We start from the raw sequence: 15609 nt of genomic DNA on the forward strand, positions 1-15609 counted from the left end.
TAGTAGTTTTTGGAGAGTTGAGCTGAAATGGGCCGACCACACACCTTGTTTTCCCTATTGGACTTGCCACATGAGGTTTGTATAAGGGGAGTGGGAAGAGCACATGTTATTACTTCTCCCTTCTTTTAGCCCCTGCCCTGCATATCTAGCTGGCTTATGGCCATGCATTGCACATTAAAAGTGCTCATTGCATACTTATTTTTTATTGGATTGGGGAGAACCAGTCTCTGTGTTTTCCACTTTCTTAAGCACCAGCCTTTTTACTTGCATTGCTAAGTATCTTCCTCCTCTCCTTTCTGGGGTCCCTGTTATAAAACTGCTAATTACCAGTATTTTGACCATATGGTAGCAGTTGTGACGAGTCTGAATCATCCACAAATGGAGTGATTGAAACTCAAATAATTGAAAATAGTCTCTGTGCATTTAAAAAAAACAAAAAGCTGTTTAGTCCTTTACATGCTCTTTTCCTTTTTTCTCTCTTTTTTTTCCTGTTTTTCCTATCAGCAGTGTAGCATCTGTTCTGATCTTAGGTCCTAAGAGAGACTCGTTGGTTACAGCAATGGGGATGATCAGAGAATACCTCAAAGGGAGCTTGGCTCATGCCATACGAGGCATTTGCCTTCATTTGTTCCAGAATTGAGTTGAATCATTTCTAAGGGCAGGGGTCTGGGTGGGAAATTTATATCAAGGTTGGGAGGTTTTACTTTCCAACTCTTTATATTGTTTGGTTTTCCCCACCATGAGCATTTAAGCCTTGTATAACTATATATAAAGTTATATATTAAATAAAATAACAATATAAAAATTGGTGATGGTACTATACAGGTAAGTGATGAAGTACAGTTAGAAAATTAAATGCAATTAGAAGTCCCAGTTTATCATTACAGTTTCACAAATATTTGCTAGCTCTTGGATGTTTTTCTGCTCTGAAGTCCAAGGAGAATGACGCCCTTAACTCTAGGTTGCAGGTACTCCGTCCGTGTATCACCTCAGATGGCGAACCGGATTGTGGATTCTGCAAGGAGCATCCTCAATAAGTTTATACCCGACATCTACATTTACACAGACCACATGAAAGGAGTCAACTCTGGGAAGTAAGTGCCTGTGCATTTTGGGAGTCTAATTCTGCAGCTACCCTAGCCTTTTTCATACTCAGCTCTGAGATTGGGCGGCCAGAGGAAGGACAATTTCAGATTTGATTTCCTTCTGACTTACTGCCATTGCCACCAATAATTCCTATCTCATGGAAAGCATCGCAGTGGCTGGTGCTGGGAGATGAGGGGTCCATCCCTACCCGGGGGGAATGAAAACCTAGCTATTTACTAGCAGTGCTTTAAGCTTTAAATTCCATCTGTACTCTGTTCCCACAAAAAGTTAAAGTAAACAAGTTCTTCCACTCTGAGGAAATAACAGTTTAGGCAAAAATCCTTTGTTGGCCAAAGTGCCAGTCAGATTCTCTCTCTGTTTAGGGGAACAACACCCCTGGAGCCAGAGAGAGTTGTTATTGCAGATTGGATTTGGTTTAATGAAAGCCTTTGTGGAAAACCCCCGCTTTAGAAAATAAAAAGTTAATGATCTATGTTTTGGGCTTTTGTTGTATTTTTAGAAACCAGTAAGTTAGGGAAGCAATTAAAACCGTTTTTGTTTGTTTGTTTTATTTTTTACTATGAAAATGTTAAACATAAAGAAAAGTTGACCTGAAACTAATATAAAATAATATCAAATATAAACTGTAATTGGGGGAGAAATAAAGAGAACTTGAAAGGATAGTATAGTGAACACCTATATATTCCTGCTACCTGTAGTTAATGATGAATATTTTGCGAAATTTGCTTTACCTGTGTGGGTTTGTTTTTGCTAAAACATTTTAGTGACAGTATTATTGTACTTCAGATCTGAAGTTTTCAGGTTGCCTCCTAAAAAAAAAGAATATCGGGTTCTAAGGTTGATAGTGAGTTAAGTCAATTTTTTCCTAAGTGGTGCTGCAGCTAACCCTTTTCATGGATGTTCCTTCTGAGGCTCCTTTTAACTTCCACAACAAAAGGAAAGAGAGCTAAGGAGGGTGACTGTGTTACGGGATCTCTGACCTTCGTGAGGCCCAAGGAAAAGATGTTGATTTCAGAAACACCGTAGTGGCTCATAGTCCAAAGTAACAGGGGTGGTGGTGTCAGAGGTGACAGTTGGGAAAGGATTTGTGTGCAAAGTTGGCCCTTTCCTCTGGGGTTGGAAAGGTCAGTGATGGTCCCAGACCTGTGCATATTGCTCGAATATCACCAGTGTTTTCCTTGTTCAAACTGTGGCAGTGGTAACATCCCTAGGTAGCTGTAAAGATGAAAAGATCACATATGTACGCCACCAAGGCAAGCATGTCAAACTCGAGACTCATGCTTGCACTAAGCAATGCCTGGCCCATAGTAGGGGCTGCAGAAACGGTAGCTGCTAAGGCTGTTCTTTCCTTTCTCTTCCATTGGCCACAGGTCTGTAATTATGTCAGCAGTTGGAATTATGGCCTCAGTATCTACCACAGGGTGGCCAGGGGTGAAGCAGAGCAGGCTTGAGGCCATACTGCCACCAGTGTGGCTTTTTATGACTGACTCAGCTGACCCCAGTGCATTGTCACACTGTAGGAAGCTCACACATGGATCAAGATGTGGGTGCTAGTGGACTTGTGGGTCATCAACTCCAAGCTCCCCTTAAAAAGTTAAAACCCATGTATGATAAGTCCATGTTTAGTTTTCTGAATCTTAAGTTACAGATGATACAGTGTTTTTCCTTCTCTGTTATGAAATTATGAAGTCATGGATGGGTATTATTTTCCTCTTCTGAGTTGGTGAAATATGCATGTCAGTTAGGCCTGTGTTGTGGGGCCAGCAGTTCCTGGTGCCTCTGTCAGTGCTGTGACCAACATGCACATCTGTCCAGGGTGGTATCATGTTGACTCTCACAGGCACAACTTAAAAAAATAAACAACTAGTCCTTTACCAGTTGGAAAGTTTTGGAGGCTGCCACTTGTAAACCACACCAATGTGCATTTTCAGTGAGGTCACCTGGTGACCAGCTGCTTGGTCACACACCCCAATTGGGGAGAAAATTGGAGTTGTATATATATAGCCTAATACGTTACCTTGTTTCCTGTAAAACAAATATAACATCAAATGGAACGATCCTGATCAACTGTAAAGTTTATTATAGTAAGTCTGCATTCCTCACAGAATTTATATGGATGAGAAAATTAGGAAGTTCTTGGGAAATTCAGGTAAGTGGGTTAAAGCAGTGATCGGAGCTTATCTCCTGGTTCTCCCTCCCCTCCATTTCCTACTCGTTCATTTTATATTCCACTGCCTCTCCTGCAGAGGCCAATGTCCCCTCCCTGCTCCTGGTCAAGCAACTCAAAGGCAACTTGAGATTGTGCTGAAATGTCCCATGACGATGGACGGGCAGCACAGGGTGAGGTGGTTAAGCATCACAGAGTGCCCCCGAGCCTTTGATTACGTCGGTAGCTCATTGCACCCCTTCCCTTGGCAGGTGCTGTTAACCTTGGACTGCATAGATCATCGATGTAAAAATAAGGAAATTGACAACTGACCATCATAATTCCTATAGTGAGCTCATAGTGCATCTGAGGCATCATTAATTTTACACATAGTTTTTCTGAAACAAATATCTTGGCTAGTTTTGCAGAGAGCGCATAGAAGGTGCTTTATGAACTCTGTCAGAGGAGCAGATCTGTGTGTGCTGTGTGTGGACGGTGGCTGCTGCTCCTCTCTGGTGACACGTTTACTGACAAGGCATGAGGCAAAGGAGATTTGAGGTGTCAGATCTGGAAGTTTTGTGGAGAGGTGCTTGTGTTTTATTGTTTACGAACTGATTGTGTTTTGTGTCAAACTGGTTGTCACTGAAGTCGGTGAGGGCAGGAACTCTTGTGTTTACCGCAGGGCCCCCAGTTCCTGGCCCATGGCAGCAGGTGCTTGTTGGAATTACGAATGTGGTCCTTGACCAGAGGGTATTAGGTTCTGGCTGCTGGGTGGTAGAAGCACAGTGGGAGAGAACATGTGCCAGCTCTTTGATGCTATTAATTGAATTCTGAGTTAGAGATGTCCCTTAGGGACACAAACAAAGGTGAGCCTTATCTGGACTCTTCCTGGCTTATGTGGCACTTTTCATTACTTGGGGTGCGGGGGGGCGGGGGCGGGGAGGAGTTTGATGTATTCGAAGAGGAGCTGTAATGAGGTGGTCTCCAGGCCACTTACACCTTCTGGGTTGGTTGTGAGGGCTGTGGTGGCGAACTTGGGTAGGCTTTGGAGTCTGGAAGACCTGCATTGGAAACACATCTCAGTCACTTCCTAGCTGTGTGGACGTGGTGCAGGTTGCTTAATTTCTCCATTTCCTCATTTGTAAGACGGGCACATATTACCTACTCTGCAGAATTGTAGTGTCAAAGCCCCTAGGTCAGAAACTGGCAGAAAGTAGGTGCCGAATATCTGGTAGCCCTTGTTAATGCTCCTATAAACTCTCACAGCAGGATCTTTCACAGTGTGGGAGGGGCAGGAGAAGGCAGGGATGGGAGGGGCTAATAGGAAAAGCGATGTAAACTTGCACCTTCCTTGGTTCTGCCAGGTGCGCTCTCACCAAGTCATGTGTATTTCCAGCGCAAGCTAGTGGGAACTCCAGCAGGGCTTGCTGTAACAACGCAGAGTGCCTTGAGAGAGATGTTTGTTTTCTCTTTCCTTTTGCTGGTGCCCGAACCCCACTTCATTAACCCTACTCAGTGTCTGTGCCTTTGAATCCCCAGGTCTCCAGGCTTTGGATTGTCACTGGTTGCCGAGACCACCAACGGCACCTTCCTCAGTGCTGAGCTGACCTCCAACCCCCAGGGCCAGGGGGCGGCGGTGCTTCCAGAGGACCTGGGCAGGAACTGTGCCAAGCTGCTGCTTGAAGAAATCTACAGGGTATGTCCTCCGCCTCTGCCAGTCGGGAGAGGAGCCATCAGGAAGCAGTTCATTGTTTCATTCTCACTCCTTAGCAACTTTCTTCCCTGTTCAAGGGCTTATGCCAAGGAGTTAACTCTTCCTACCCGTTAAACAGTTTAACATGAACTGGTTGAATGGATTAGCTGAACTAGTCAGTAAGCAGAGATCCAGTTCCTCGGATTTGGGACACAGGGCAGGTACGTTTTAACAGTGTGGACACTTAAAAAGCTGAGACAGCGTTATTCAGGAAAGAAAAGGTGTAAAATGAAGCAGGTTAGCTGGTGACTGCCCACTTGAAGAGGATACAGTGCCGCAACCAGAACAGGTGCCATCTCCCAGCTCCCCCGTCCTTGCCATGTGAGGATGGGGGCTCATTGTTTTCAGGTTCTTTGAGGAGTTGGAAATGGCGATTTGTATGTGACAGTTGTGTCAGATACAAAATAGTGTCAACAGGCTAGAATTTGCAGCGTGTTCTGGAGCATAGAAGAATGTCTAGGGAAGGCAGGTCTGTGTCTGAGCATGGCAGGGGCTTTGGAAAGGCGAGAACACAGGAGACAGAAAGGGTGATGAAGCTGAAGACAAGACTTCATCTGTTGCCATTTGCTTCTGCAGCTCAGACCAACCTGGGCCAACCTGTCCTCTCAGTTGTCACAGGTTTTTCTCTGTCAGTCCATACAAACAACATGTAGACAGGCATACATACGCTCTTCCTGTTTCCCAAAAATAGTCGAGGTGACCTAAAATAAGCAAGGGAGGAATTGGGAGGGAAAGAAAGATGATGGCAGGAGAAATAAGATGAAGCTGCTTGAAAAAACATTCTTTAAGGTCCCATATACTTGGTTAGAGGAGAGTCACAAATCTGGCCTCAGGATTTCTGGTTGTCTGTACAATCCTTGCCTCGGATCCATGTCAGAAGGTGAAACCTTCTCCTTGACATGCAGAATCCAGGACAGGCTCCCAGGAATGCTTATTTCTCTGCTCTGTATGCGAGGCCCCACATTCTTGAGCTGAGCACTAGCAAAAACTATACTTTGGGTGATTTGCTATTGCATGGTGTATAGTGTTTGTAAATTGCCTTTTCTCTTCAGCTGCAGAGCCTTTCATCTCTGTATTTATCTGTGTATTTAGTCTCATTTAGTTGACATTTCTGTGGTTCTTTCCTGAAGTCTCCAAGGAAGCTTTGCCCTGTTTAAAGTAGCAAAAATCATATGTGAGCCCTAACTGGTTAGGCTCAGTGGATAGAGCATCGGCCTGCGGACTGAAGGGTCCCAGGTTCAAATCCGGTCAGGGGCATGTACCTTGGTTGTGGGCACATCCCCAGTAGGGGATGTGCGGGAGGCAACTGATCCATGTTTCTCTCTCATTGATGTTTCTGACTCTTTATCCCTCTCCCTTCCTCTCTGTAAAATATCAATAAAATATATTTTAAAAAAAGATCATATGTGAGCCCTTATGAAATAAAACAGGTGATTTTGTTTTATTTTTAAATACTTTTTGTCGCTGTAATTTATTAATCATTGTGGTAGAGTGGCGCCTGGTTCATGGGTATTGATCCCTGCACAGGCCTGGCTAAGGAAATAGCCTACAGCCAAGTCTTCTCCCCGCCCAGTCACCGTTCTCAACAATACCTCATTGGTTGCAAGGTGGAACAAGTAAGAATGAACTGCTTCAGAGTTCACTAAAATGTCCAGGTCTTAATGGTTTTAATTAATGTTCATCTAATTAAAATGGAAGACAAAGGACCTATAATTGTGTCTTCAGCGGAGTACTCTACTCCCTGTCCTCACCATTCAGCTAGCAAATAGTGGCGGAAAGAAATGCCCTCTCAAATGAAATCCTCCTGCAGGAGGAAGTATCTTCTCACACTTCTTGTGTGGCCAAAGGCTGGCCTTAGCTTTTTTGATGCTAAATCAGCCCTGTGTTTGATGCTTAATTTAGTGATTTTTTTTTTTTTGAAAGATGAGTGGTAACTAAAAGTTGGGAGTAAATAAACGATCAAGAGGTTACCATGTCACTTAATTCAGGAAGTTAGTCATCTCAACCAGCGGTCTCCAACCTTTCGGACCTCATGGACCGTCAGTGGTCCATGGACCACCGGTTGGCGACCGCTGCTCCAAAGGTTTCCTTAAACCAGCGACCGCCAACCTTTCGGACCTCACGGGCCACCAGTGGTCCAAGGACCATCGGTTGGCGACTGCTGATCTAGACACCTGTGACGACAGACTGTGCATGTGATCCATGCGTCCCTAAGCCCCTGGCAATTGGTTCAGGTTTCCCTTCCTTGTGGCTTGCAGACCCTCTGACCGTGGGGACCCTCCCATCTCTCTCCAGTAGACCTGGGGGAATTGGAAGCATCACATTACAGAAGAACCCAGCTGGAGGGAGGGTTCTGTATCCTCATAAATAGCACGTTATAGGCCTCAGGGTGAAAGCAAGGCCACAGAGAGAAAACATGGAATCTGGATTAAGTTATTTTATTTCCCTCCCTTTACTCTAGTTAAGTTCTACTTAAAACCATTTCATTGTGCCTGCACCAAGTTTGTTTGTTAGTTCTAATCATTAAGAAAATTTCTTTTGTGTGTGTCTATGGTCTTTAGTTGTTAAAAGGATGAAAATGCTTCATGTTTTTATGGATAATTCTTTATATGTCTGTGACATGACATGGTTTAAAAGAATAATAAAAACATGTCCCCTTTGAAGGTGCTGTTTATTTTTATCAACATTGTAGTCCTCTGATCTAATCCCTCTTGTTCTATTTATGTCTCATCAGTTACCAACCAAGTCCTCTTGATTGTGTTCCAGGCTTTCTGAAACTGCCTTTTCTGTCCATCTTTTAAGCTGCCTCTGTCTCCTACCCTCCCCCCAACCCCTGTCCCCACCACGTGTGCTGCTGTCCCCACTTACAGGAGTGGGAGTCCTCTCCTGATCTTCTCCAGCATGCCCTTCCGTCTAAATCTCTTGAAACACTTACAGTCTGTGAAAGGAGCAAGTTTTTGTAAAAACACTTTCGTTGGTCCTCAGATTCTCCATGGATCAGAGTTTTTGTTGTTTGTTTGTTTTTTAATGGAAATACGTACGTTACACCTCTTGTCCTAACATTGGCTTAGAGCAGCGGTTCTCAACCTGTGGGTCGCGACCCCTTTGGCGGTCGAACGACCCTTTCACAGGGGTCGCCTAAGACCATCCTGCATATCAGATATTTACATTACGATTCATAACAGTAGCAACATTACAGTTATGAAGTAGCAACGAAAATAATTTTATGGTTGGGTCACAACATGAGGAACTGTATTTAAAGGGCCAGAAGGTTGAGAACCACTGGCTTAGAGAGAACTATTAAGGTAGTTTAGGAAGAGCAGTAGATTTTCATAAAAGCTGGCAGTAGGATAAGCCCCCTATTTTCCTGCTCAGTTGTAAATGAGGTCTGATGGCAAAGAATGAGTGTTTGTGCTGATAATTGATTTATTCCCTACACTGCATGCATTTGAGAGAGGTTGCCTGGCTGGTGTGGCTTAGTGGTTGAACATCATCCCCATGCACCAAGAGGTCGCCGGTTCGATTCCCAGTCAGGGCACATGCCTGGGTTGCGCGTGCAGGAGGCGGCTGATCATGTTTCTCTCTCTCTCTCATCGTTTCTCCATCTCCCTTTTCCTTTCTCTAAAATCAGTAAAAACTTTTTTTTTTTTTTAAGAAGGGAGTAGCCACGTGTTCTTTTTAAAGACTGGGAGTCTAGGCTTGGATAGTGATGTGCCATCATCAGAAACGGTTCTTTTTGTGGCATGTAGAAAATACGTAGAAATTCAAGGTCATCCCTCTTTCACTGTGTACAATGTAAGTTTGAATTATTTTAAATAAAGTTATTTCAGAAAGAATGATCAGAAAGACTTTTTTGTGTTTGCTAATTCTCACCTGAGGATACCTTTTTTCCATTGCTTTTCAAAGAGAGTGGGAATGAGGGAGAGAGAGAGAGAGGGAGGGAGGGAGGGAGGGAGAGAGAGAGAGAGAGAGAGAGAGAAACACTGATGTGAGAGACACATCGACTGTTTGCCTCCCTGCACATGCCCTAATGGGGGCAGGGAGTGAACCTGAAACCCAAGTACATGCCCTTGACTGGGAATCGAATCTGAGACCCTTTGGTGTGCAGGCTGACACTGTAACCACTTCAGCAACACTGGCCAGGGCAATAAAGACATTTTTAAGGCACACATATAAACGAGTCATGCATGCATGTAGTAGAAGCAGAATGGCTGAAATGGTCAAGAAACCCAAGAATGAAAGAAGGAGGGCAACCAAAACAATCCTCAGGAGAAAGTGTGTGAAAATTCTGTTGTGCTTATCGATTTGGGAGAAAAGGAAGGAAAAGTGGCGGGAAATAGTACGTAAATAGTAAGAATGGAGAAATCTGGTCTTAGTAATTCTCCAGTTAAAGATGCACAGGAAGAGTCACAAGGAGACACTAATGTAACTTGACAAGCAGTTTTGAATGTGATGGGATAAGTTTTAGGCTAAGACCCTTCCAAGTCAGATCGACTGTGGTGTTCCCTGACAGATTAAATAAACAAGCCGCATCCACCCCACCCTTGTTAATGACCTGTACATTTCCTGGAACTGATTATGCTTTTTTTGTTTATGTGTCCTGCTGCTGCTGCCGCTTTAATTACCGAGGGGAATTTTTATTTTTCCTTAGATACACCTCAGTAAACTTGAATGTCTATTTATCCTGATGGTCTCAGCTAATACAATTGCTTTGATGACCAGTTAGTTTAACCCCCCAAAGTTAAGTGATACAAGGATTCCTCTGAAAAGACTTGTATTCTGTTTTATTATTGCTTGAACTTTGCAATCTGCTCTTCTGTGGTTCTGATATTCTGGGTATTTGTGACTGTTTTCTTGGTTTTCCATTCTCTGGTTGGTATAACGACTAATCTTGAAAGTGTTTGTATTTATAGGGTGGATGTGTGGACTCGACCAACCAAAGCCTGGCTCTGTTGTTCATGACCCTTGGGCAGCAGGACGTTTCCAAAGTCCTGCTAGGACCGCTCTCTCCCTACACGTGAGTTGTTTTCGCTCAGCCTCATTACTGCTGTCCAATTTAATCTTCCAGTTGCATGACATGACAAAGGTGCTGGACTGTGCATAGCCTATCGCTGTGAACACCTGCTTGGACTGATCCTGGAATGAGCTGGAGGTTATCAGTCTTAACCTGGTGTTTGGCAGGCGTCTTGCCTTCCTTTCTCTTCTGTAGTTGCATTATTCCCATGCCATTGAAGTTGTGTGGTATATTAGACAGTTCTTTTGTCTATGCTTTAGATTTTTCTCATTTTGGAGGTAATCTGGTTCCATTATAACTTAGATTTTGTTAGGTTTTTTTTTTAATCCCCTCTTTTCCCTACCCGTGGCAAATAGGGCTGTCTTTTTGTCCAACATGATAGGGTATAAACTGGCTGGAAAGATGAAAAAAGAGGCAAAGTCTATAGTAATGCCACTGGACCAGTGGGGGTATTGTGAAGGTGAGTTTGAGGCCATTGGATGTTATCAGAAGATGACTGCTGAGGCATTAAAGCAAGCGCTCTACAAAAAGAGCAGCCGATGAGAAGACTTGGATTGTTAACAGCACAGTGGAAGCAGCACTTCCCATAGGTAGCAGATGAGCTTGCTGTAAGCAGCCTGTTTGAGCCCTGACCTCTGGGTGTGCGTCCATGTGCTCGAGATCATTACACGGCCATCTGTGGGTGGGGCGGGAGTGGGCCTGTGTGGGAGGAGACACTCAGGTAGATATAGACTGAACTGTCCTTTTTCGGTTATCATGGTACCGATGCTGTATATCTGGAAGGTACAGTACTGTGATAACTGAAGAATGGTGGTGCCATCACATTGAGTAAGGGGCCAGCACTGCGGAGGGGGCATTGTACCTCTGGAACATCGCTTGGGGCGCATGGAGACCAGAAGCTTGAAAGAGATTGTTTTGGGGGTTTTTTTATTTGGAGTTGGTGGTGGGAGGTTTTTTGGAACATGGCAATGGAGAAGAAGACACTCTGAGCAGTGGGGGAAGACTGATAAGCAGGAAGCTGTGAGGACCACATTATCTGCTAACAGTTGTAAAATAATTTCAGGGGACAGGCACCTGAAATCGAGTAATCCTCAGTGGACACTAACGCCAGGTATCAACATTGCTGAAACAGACTTTGTAGCTAAGGTGTTTGGAGAGGAGGCGAGGGGGCACACACATGGCCTGAGTGCAGAGATTCACTTCCAGTAGAGCGTTGTCTGGAAGCGCTGACTGCTCTGTGACCACCAGGCCCCTTCAGCCAACTCTCTTGCTGCTGCTGCTGCTGCCTTCCCAGCCCCTGCTTCAGGGCAGCGAAGGCCTGACCGCTCACACCGCTTGAGGCAGTCTCTAGATGTGTGTGGTCGTGGGGCATGGGGTTTGGCAGAACATTATGTTCAAAAGGAAATCTATATTTTTAGTTTTCCTTGACCCTTTTTTTTTTTTTTGGCTCTTAGAGTTGTTTTTTTTTCAGTTTGGCTACAGGGCCTTTATAGTTTTTTTCAAGTCAGCAGCCCCTGTGGAGATGGTCAAGATGTGCCAGGACTTTTTTTTTTCAAGTTCCCGTGTCCTCCTCGTATACCCCCTCACCAAACATTAATTGCAGTCTTGTCTTCCAGAAACCTCGTCTAAAATGACTACATCTCCCAGGAAAACAAAGTGGTCTGCTCTGAATGGAGCTTTACAGGCCTGGGACAAATAGCAAAATTGTGTTTGAAACTTGGGGCTATGTTTCTCTGGGTTTCCTGCCTCCCGGGGTTTCACACAGGAGGGGCTGCCATGGGGTGGACAGCGCCGCCTCCTTTCTTTTTGGTAAGCAAGCACACGGTGGGGGCAGGAGATTGTAAGGAGTTTATTTTTGAAAGCTGTATCTGTTTGGGACCCTTGTTGCTTGTTATCATTGTGGAAGGCTCCAGGGATCCAGAGTGATGAAGGGCAAAGGTGGGAAGAAATAGATGTCCTTCTAGGACCGTATAGACAAAGTTATCATATTTGTGAGTACAGCTTAGGATGAAAAAGGCACAGAATCTATAATTAGTATAATTGTGGTGGGGGGTGGGGATCCTAGTTGGATTTAAGAGTTTTGGAGACCAAACTCACTTATTTTTATAAAGTATACTTAAAGTCATAAAAATCTACTTTTTGAATTCTCAAATTTCTCAAGAAAACTAGAATCAAGAAATGTATTTCTTGTGGCAGTTTTCACATTCTGATTTGTTTAAAAAGTTTTTAAGGTTTTTTTTTTTTTTTTCTGTAGCACTGGGATTAAGGGGGATGTGTTTTCTTATAGTATTGCTTTGAAACCCTTTCTGGAAAATAAGGGTATTTGTTCTTCCCTTTATTCTTCACTCTGTCTTACTTCTGTTGGTGGTTTCCTGTGTTACTTGAGAAAGCACATCTATATGTGTGAAATCTTTCAGGAAGGCCAGAGAGATGTTTTTCAGAAGAATAAAATAGTATTGGCTAACATGCTGATATGCGGAAAACCTATTTCTGTTCATTTTGTTGAGTTTCAGGTGGTTTACAATTGGTGACAGTGATTCCACCTTCCCCTGAAAAAGCTTTATATTACAGTTTAGGGAGGATTTATACTTTATTTAAAAGTGGAATTAACAGCAAGAAAATCACACTTTCACAAATTATCTGATTGGAGACTGCAGTTACATGTTGTCGGTACATGGTCGTGGAAGTGCAGCCTCCCCGATTTCAGTGCTGGCTCTCCCGGGGGACCGGGGACAGCGTGTAGCATCTCTGAGCCTTGGTCTTATCTATGGAGAAGGTGAATGGTCCTGAAGTCGGGTTTGTGGAGATGGAGCAAGGCTTAAAAAGGTCAGGTACTTAGTGCTCCCAGCCAGCAATACAGAGGGCCTGGCAGAGCCCAATCAGTGCCGGACACTGCAGTTTCCGCCCGGATACGCCCTTGCCCTGCCCCAGCCTGGGAAAACTCAATCTCCTGTTAAGGTCACTCTGAACACCAGGAGGCCCAGTCAACTTGCTTTGGGTTATCTCAGGCCTAAAGTCAGCTGTAAAGTGTTTGCTCAGAGATATCTATAAATCTGTATCCATTAATTTTTAAATTTATGACCAACTACTGCAGTCATATTGCTAAATAAACAACACACAACTCACTGTTCCCAAGAACTCTGTAAGGTAGGTGTTTACTTAACACAGTATTTACTGCTGGCCCAATGTTTTAAGCACTTGACAAATGCGAACTCATTTAGTTTTCATCATAACCCTAGGAGGTTACTATTGCACGCTCCATTTTACAGGCGTGGGGACTGAGGCACAGAGAAGTTGATTCATGTGCCCAAGGTCACATAGTCAGCAAGTGGAGTTAGGAGCCAGGCAGTCTTGCCCAGAGTCCATGCTTCCCGGACCCACTGCTCTTATGCAAGTGCTGGGATTCCGCCCCTGTTCCTGGACTTCAGACACCTCCCTGCCCGAGGCAGGATGCCATGCCACGCCTTTCCAGAATCCTCAGTTCAAGTGATGCTGCAAAATGATCTCCCGTCTTTACTTGGAATCTAAAATGAACCGTGCCTCTTCGGTTTTTCGTGCCGGCCAAACCTGCAGCTATTTGGGTTCAGTTGTTTAACTGCTCTCCTCAGCTGGCAGGATACCACTCCCCCTGACAGTTGTGATTTAATTGTGTTTAAATGCTGCAAAGCCCTGTCACCTTTATTAAACTGTTTGAGCCGCAGACCATATTTGGCATATGGTAAAAGCAAGTGGTGTCTTTACTTTTCGGATGAGCAAGAGAGTTCAGGGACCTGCTCATAGTGAGTTTTTAGCCAAACTTGTCCTGGGACCCACATCTCCCAACCATGCAACCAGCCTGTCTGTCTCCTTCTGCCTTCATAACCGAGTTTGTTCTTAGAGCAGAGGCCAGCTGGGCTTTGGGAAAGCCTCTGTCTGGAGAAAAAGCACCGCCAATACATTTAAAGCTGTGGTATAATGACTACAGGGGCCCCATCCAGCAGATTCTCTTCTCACCCCCAGGTCTCTCACCCCTCCTTAGACCTGAGAAGTAGGTAACCCCAATATCTGAGTGGTTTGGTGGAGCAGGAATCAAGACCCTCTGTTGTGGTTTGTGTTTGTGGAGTTGAGAGAGAGAGAGAGAGAGAGAGAGAGCGCTTCCCATGATTGCTTTCACCTCCACTCTCCAGCAGGCATCAGAAGAGGGACCTGGTGAGCGATGCTGTATTTAAGGGGCAGGGCCTGTCACCTGGTCAATCCTGGGCAGTTGGGATTCAAAGGATAGATGACTTTGAGCCCAATGGCTGTCACCTGTTGATCAACAATGCTGGTGGGAACAACCTACTCTTGGAAGATATACGGGAAAAATTATCTGTTTTCCAGGATTCTCGAAACCTGCTTCTCAGGGGGCCTGAAGGCTTTCATGGTCTGGGTTTGTTTTTTTTTAGATAAGTCACTTTGTATTAGGAAAAATAGTTTACTACAGATTTAGTTCTCTTCAGTCCTTCTCACGGGAATTATAGTCCCAGCTGCCTAACATGGTTGGTCTAAAAAGCTGCCAGTTACACTGCGCAGGTGGGCAGTCCTCTCTCTCAAGGCTCTGTGTGCATGGCTCTCTTTTGCCTGGCTGTGCGGCCATGTGGTTGTGTCTGGGAAGTTGTGGATCTACAGAATGGTGCTTGGAAGAGAAGGAAAGGGAAGAGGTGGGGCCTGGTGGGGCCTGTGCTTGGGGCTGTGGAGAGGATGTGGATCAGCACCGGACGTGACCTTTGCTCACTGCGTGTGTATGTGGGGCGGGTTTATTCTCTGTTTGCTTTTCATTTTCTTAAAGAGACTGTTCGTTAGGATTTAATATTGTCTGGTTGTTTCTCAGCTCTGAGCATGTTTGATAGCTGGAGGTAGGAGGACATTCTGAAGCATACCTTAATCCAGTCCCTTACAGAGTCTTCCTCAGACAGGCCCTTGGCAGAACATTGTGTAAAAAGTGGAACCGACTTTGCTTTTTCTAACGATTCCAAAGGCTACAAATACCTCAGCTGCAAATATGTAGGCCTGCACACTCAAACCTGTGTTTCTCCATCCTTCTCCAAGAGATCTGAAGCAAGCTGAGGCCTCTTAGGAGTTCTGCCAGCTGGTGGGGTGTCTGGTTTTTCCAGCACAGTTGAACGATTCAGAGTGAAGTAGGCTGGGGAGGCTCTGGTAGCAGGCCTGTATTAGAGCCCGGTCAGCAGCGAGAGAGAGAGCAAGCTGTTTCCTCCTCGGAATGCAGATGAGTGGGTGAGATGCTGGCTTTGTCTGCACTGCTGCCAGCTGGAGGCTTTGCCCACAGATGTGGACTGTTTATCTATGGGTTTGATGTTTTTCTTTTTTTCCTAGGACAGGGTGGGGTGCAAAAACCTGAAAATTGGTAAGACAGGAAAGGCAGCAGGGAAAGAACTGACTTCCCTTAATTGCTAAGTCATTTCTCAAAATTAGTCCTAACTCCTAAATTCTATTTCTTGCCTCATTAGTGAATGCCAGACATAATGCCTATCATGTATAATGGGTTTCAGTGGAGAGAGAGGAATTGGCCCTGGCCGGGTAACTCAGTTGGTTAGAGCATTGTCCCGATAT

The 15609-nt window shown here is 44.7% G+C and overlaps 1 protein-coding gene across 6 annotated transcripts in view; it reads left to right on the top strand.

Annotated features, from left to right (window-relative positions):
• Window positions 1-15609, top strand: part of RCL1 (RNA terminal phosphate cyclase like 1) — a 65577-nt gene that overhangs the window by 45172 nt on the left and 4796 nt on the right. For 4 of the 6 annotated variants that reach the window (XM_006094124.3, XM_014460388.2, XM_023758419.1 and 1 more), the window contains 3 exons: window positions 969-1094; window positions 4793-4949; window positions 9920-10023. In XM_006094124.3, coding sequence (XP_006094186.1) covers window positions 969-1094; window positions 4793-4949; window positions 9920-10023 — 387 coding nt within the window. Of the gene's footprint in view, window positions 1-968; window positions 1095-3341; window positions 4185-4792; window positions 4950-9919; window positions 10024-15609 lie in introns of those variants that run through there. The other 2 variants (XM_023758417.1, XM_023758418.1) reach the window with 2 other exon arrangements.

The sequence above is a fragment of the Myotis lucifugus genome, unplaced genomic scaffold (assembly GCF_000147115.1).
Source record: "Myotis lucifugus unplaced genomic scaffold, Myoluc2.0 scaffold_130, whole genome shotgun sequence".
NCBI lineage: Eukaryota > Metazoa > Chordata > Mammalia > Chiroptera > Vespertilionidae > Myotis > Myotis lucifugus.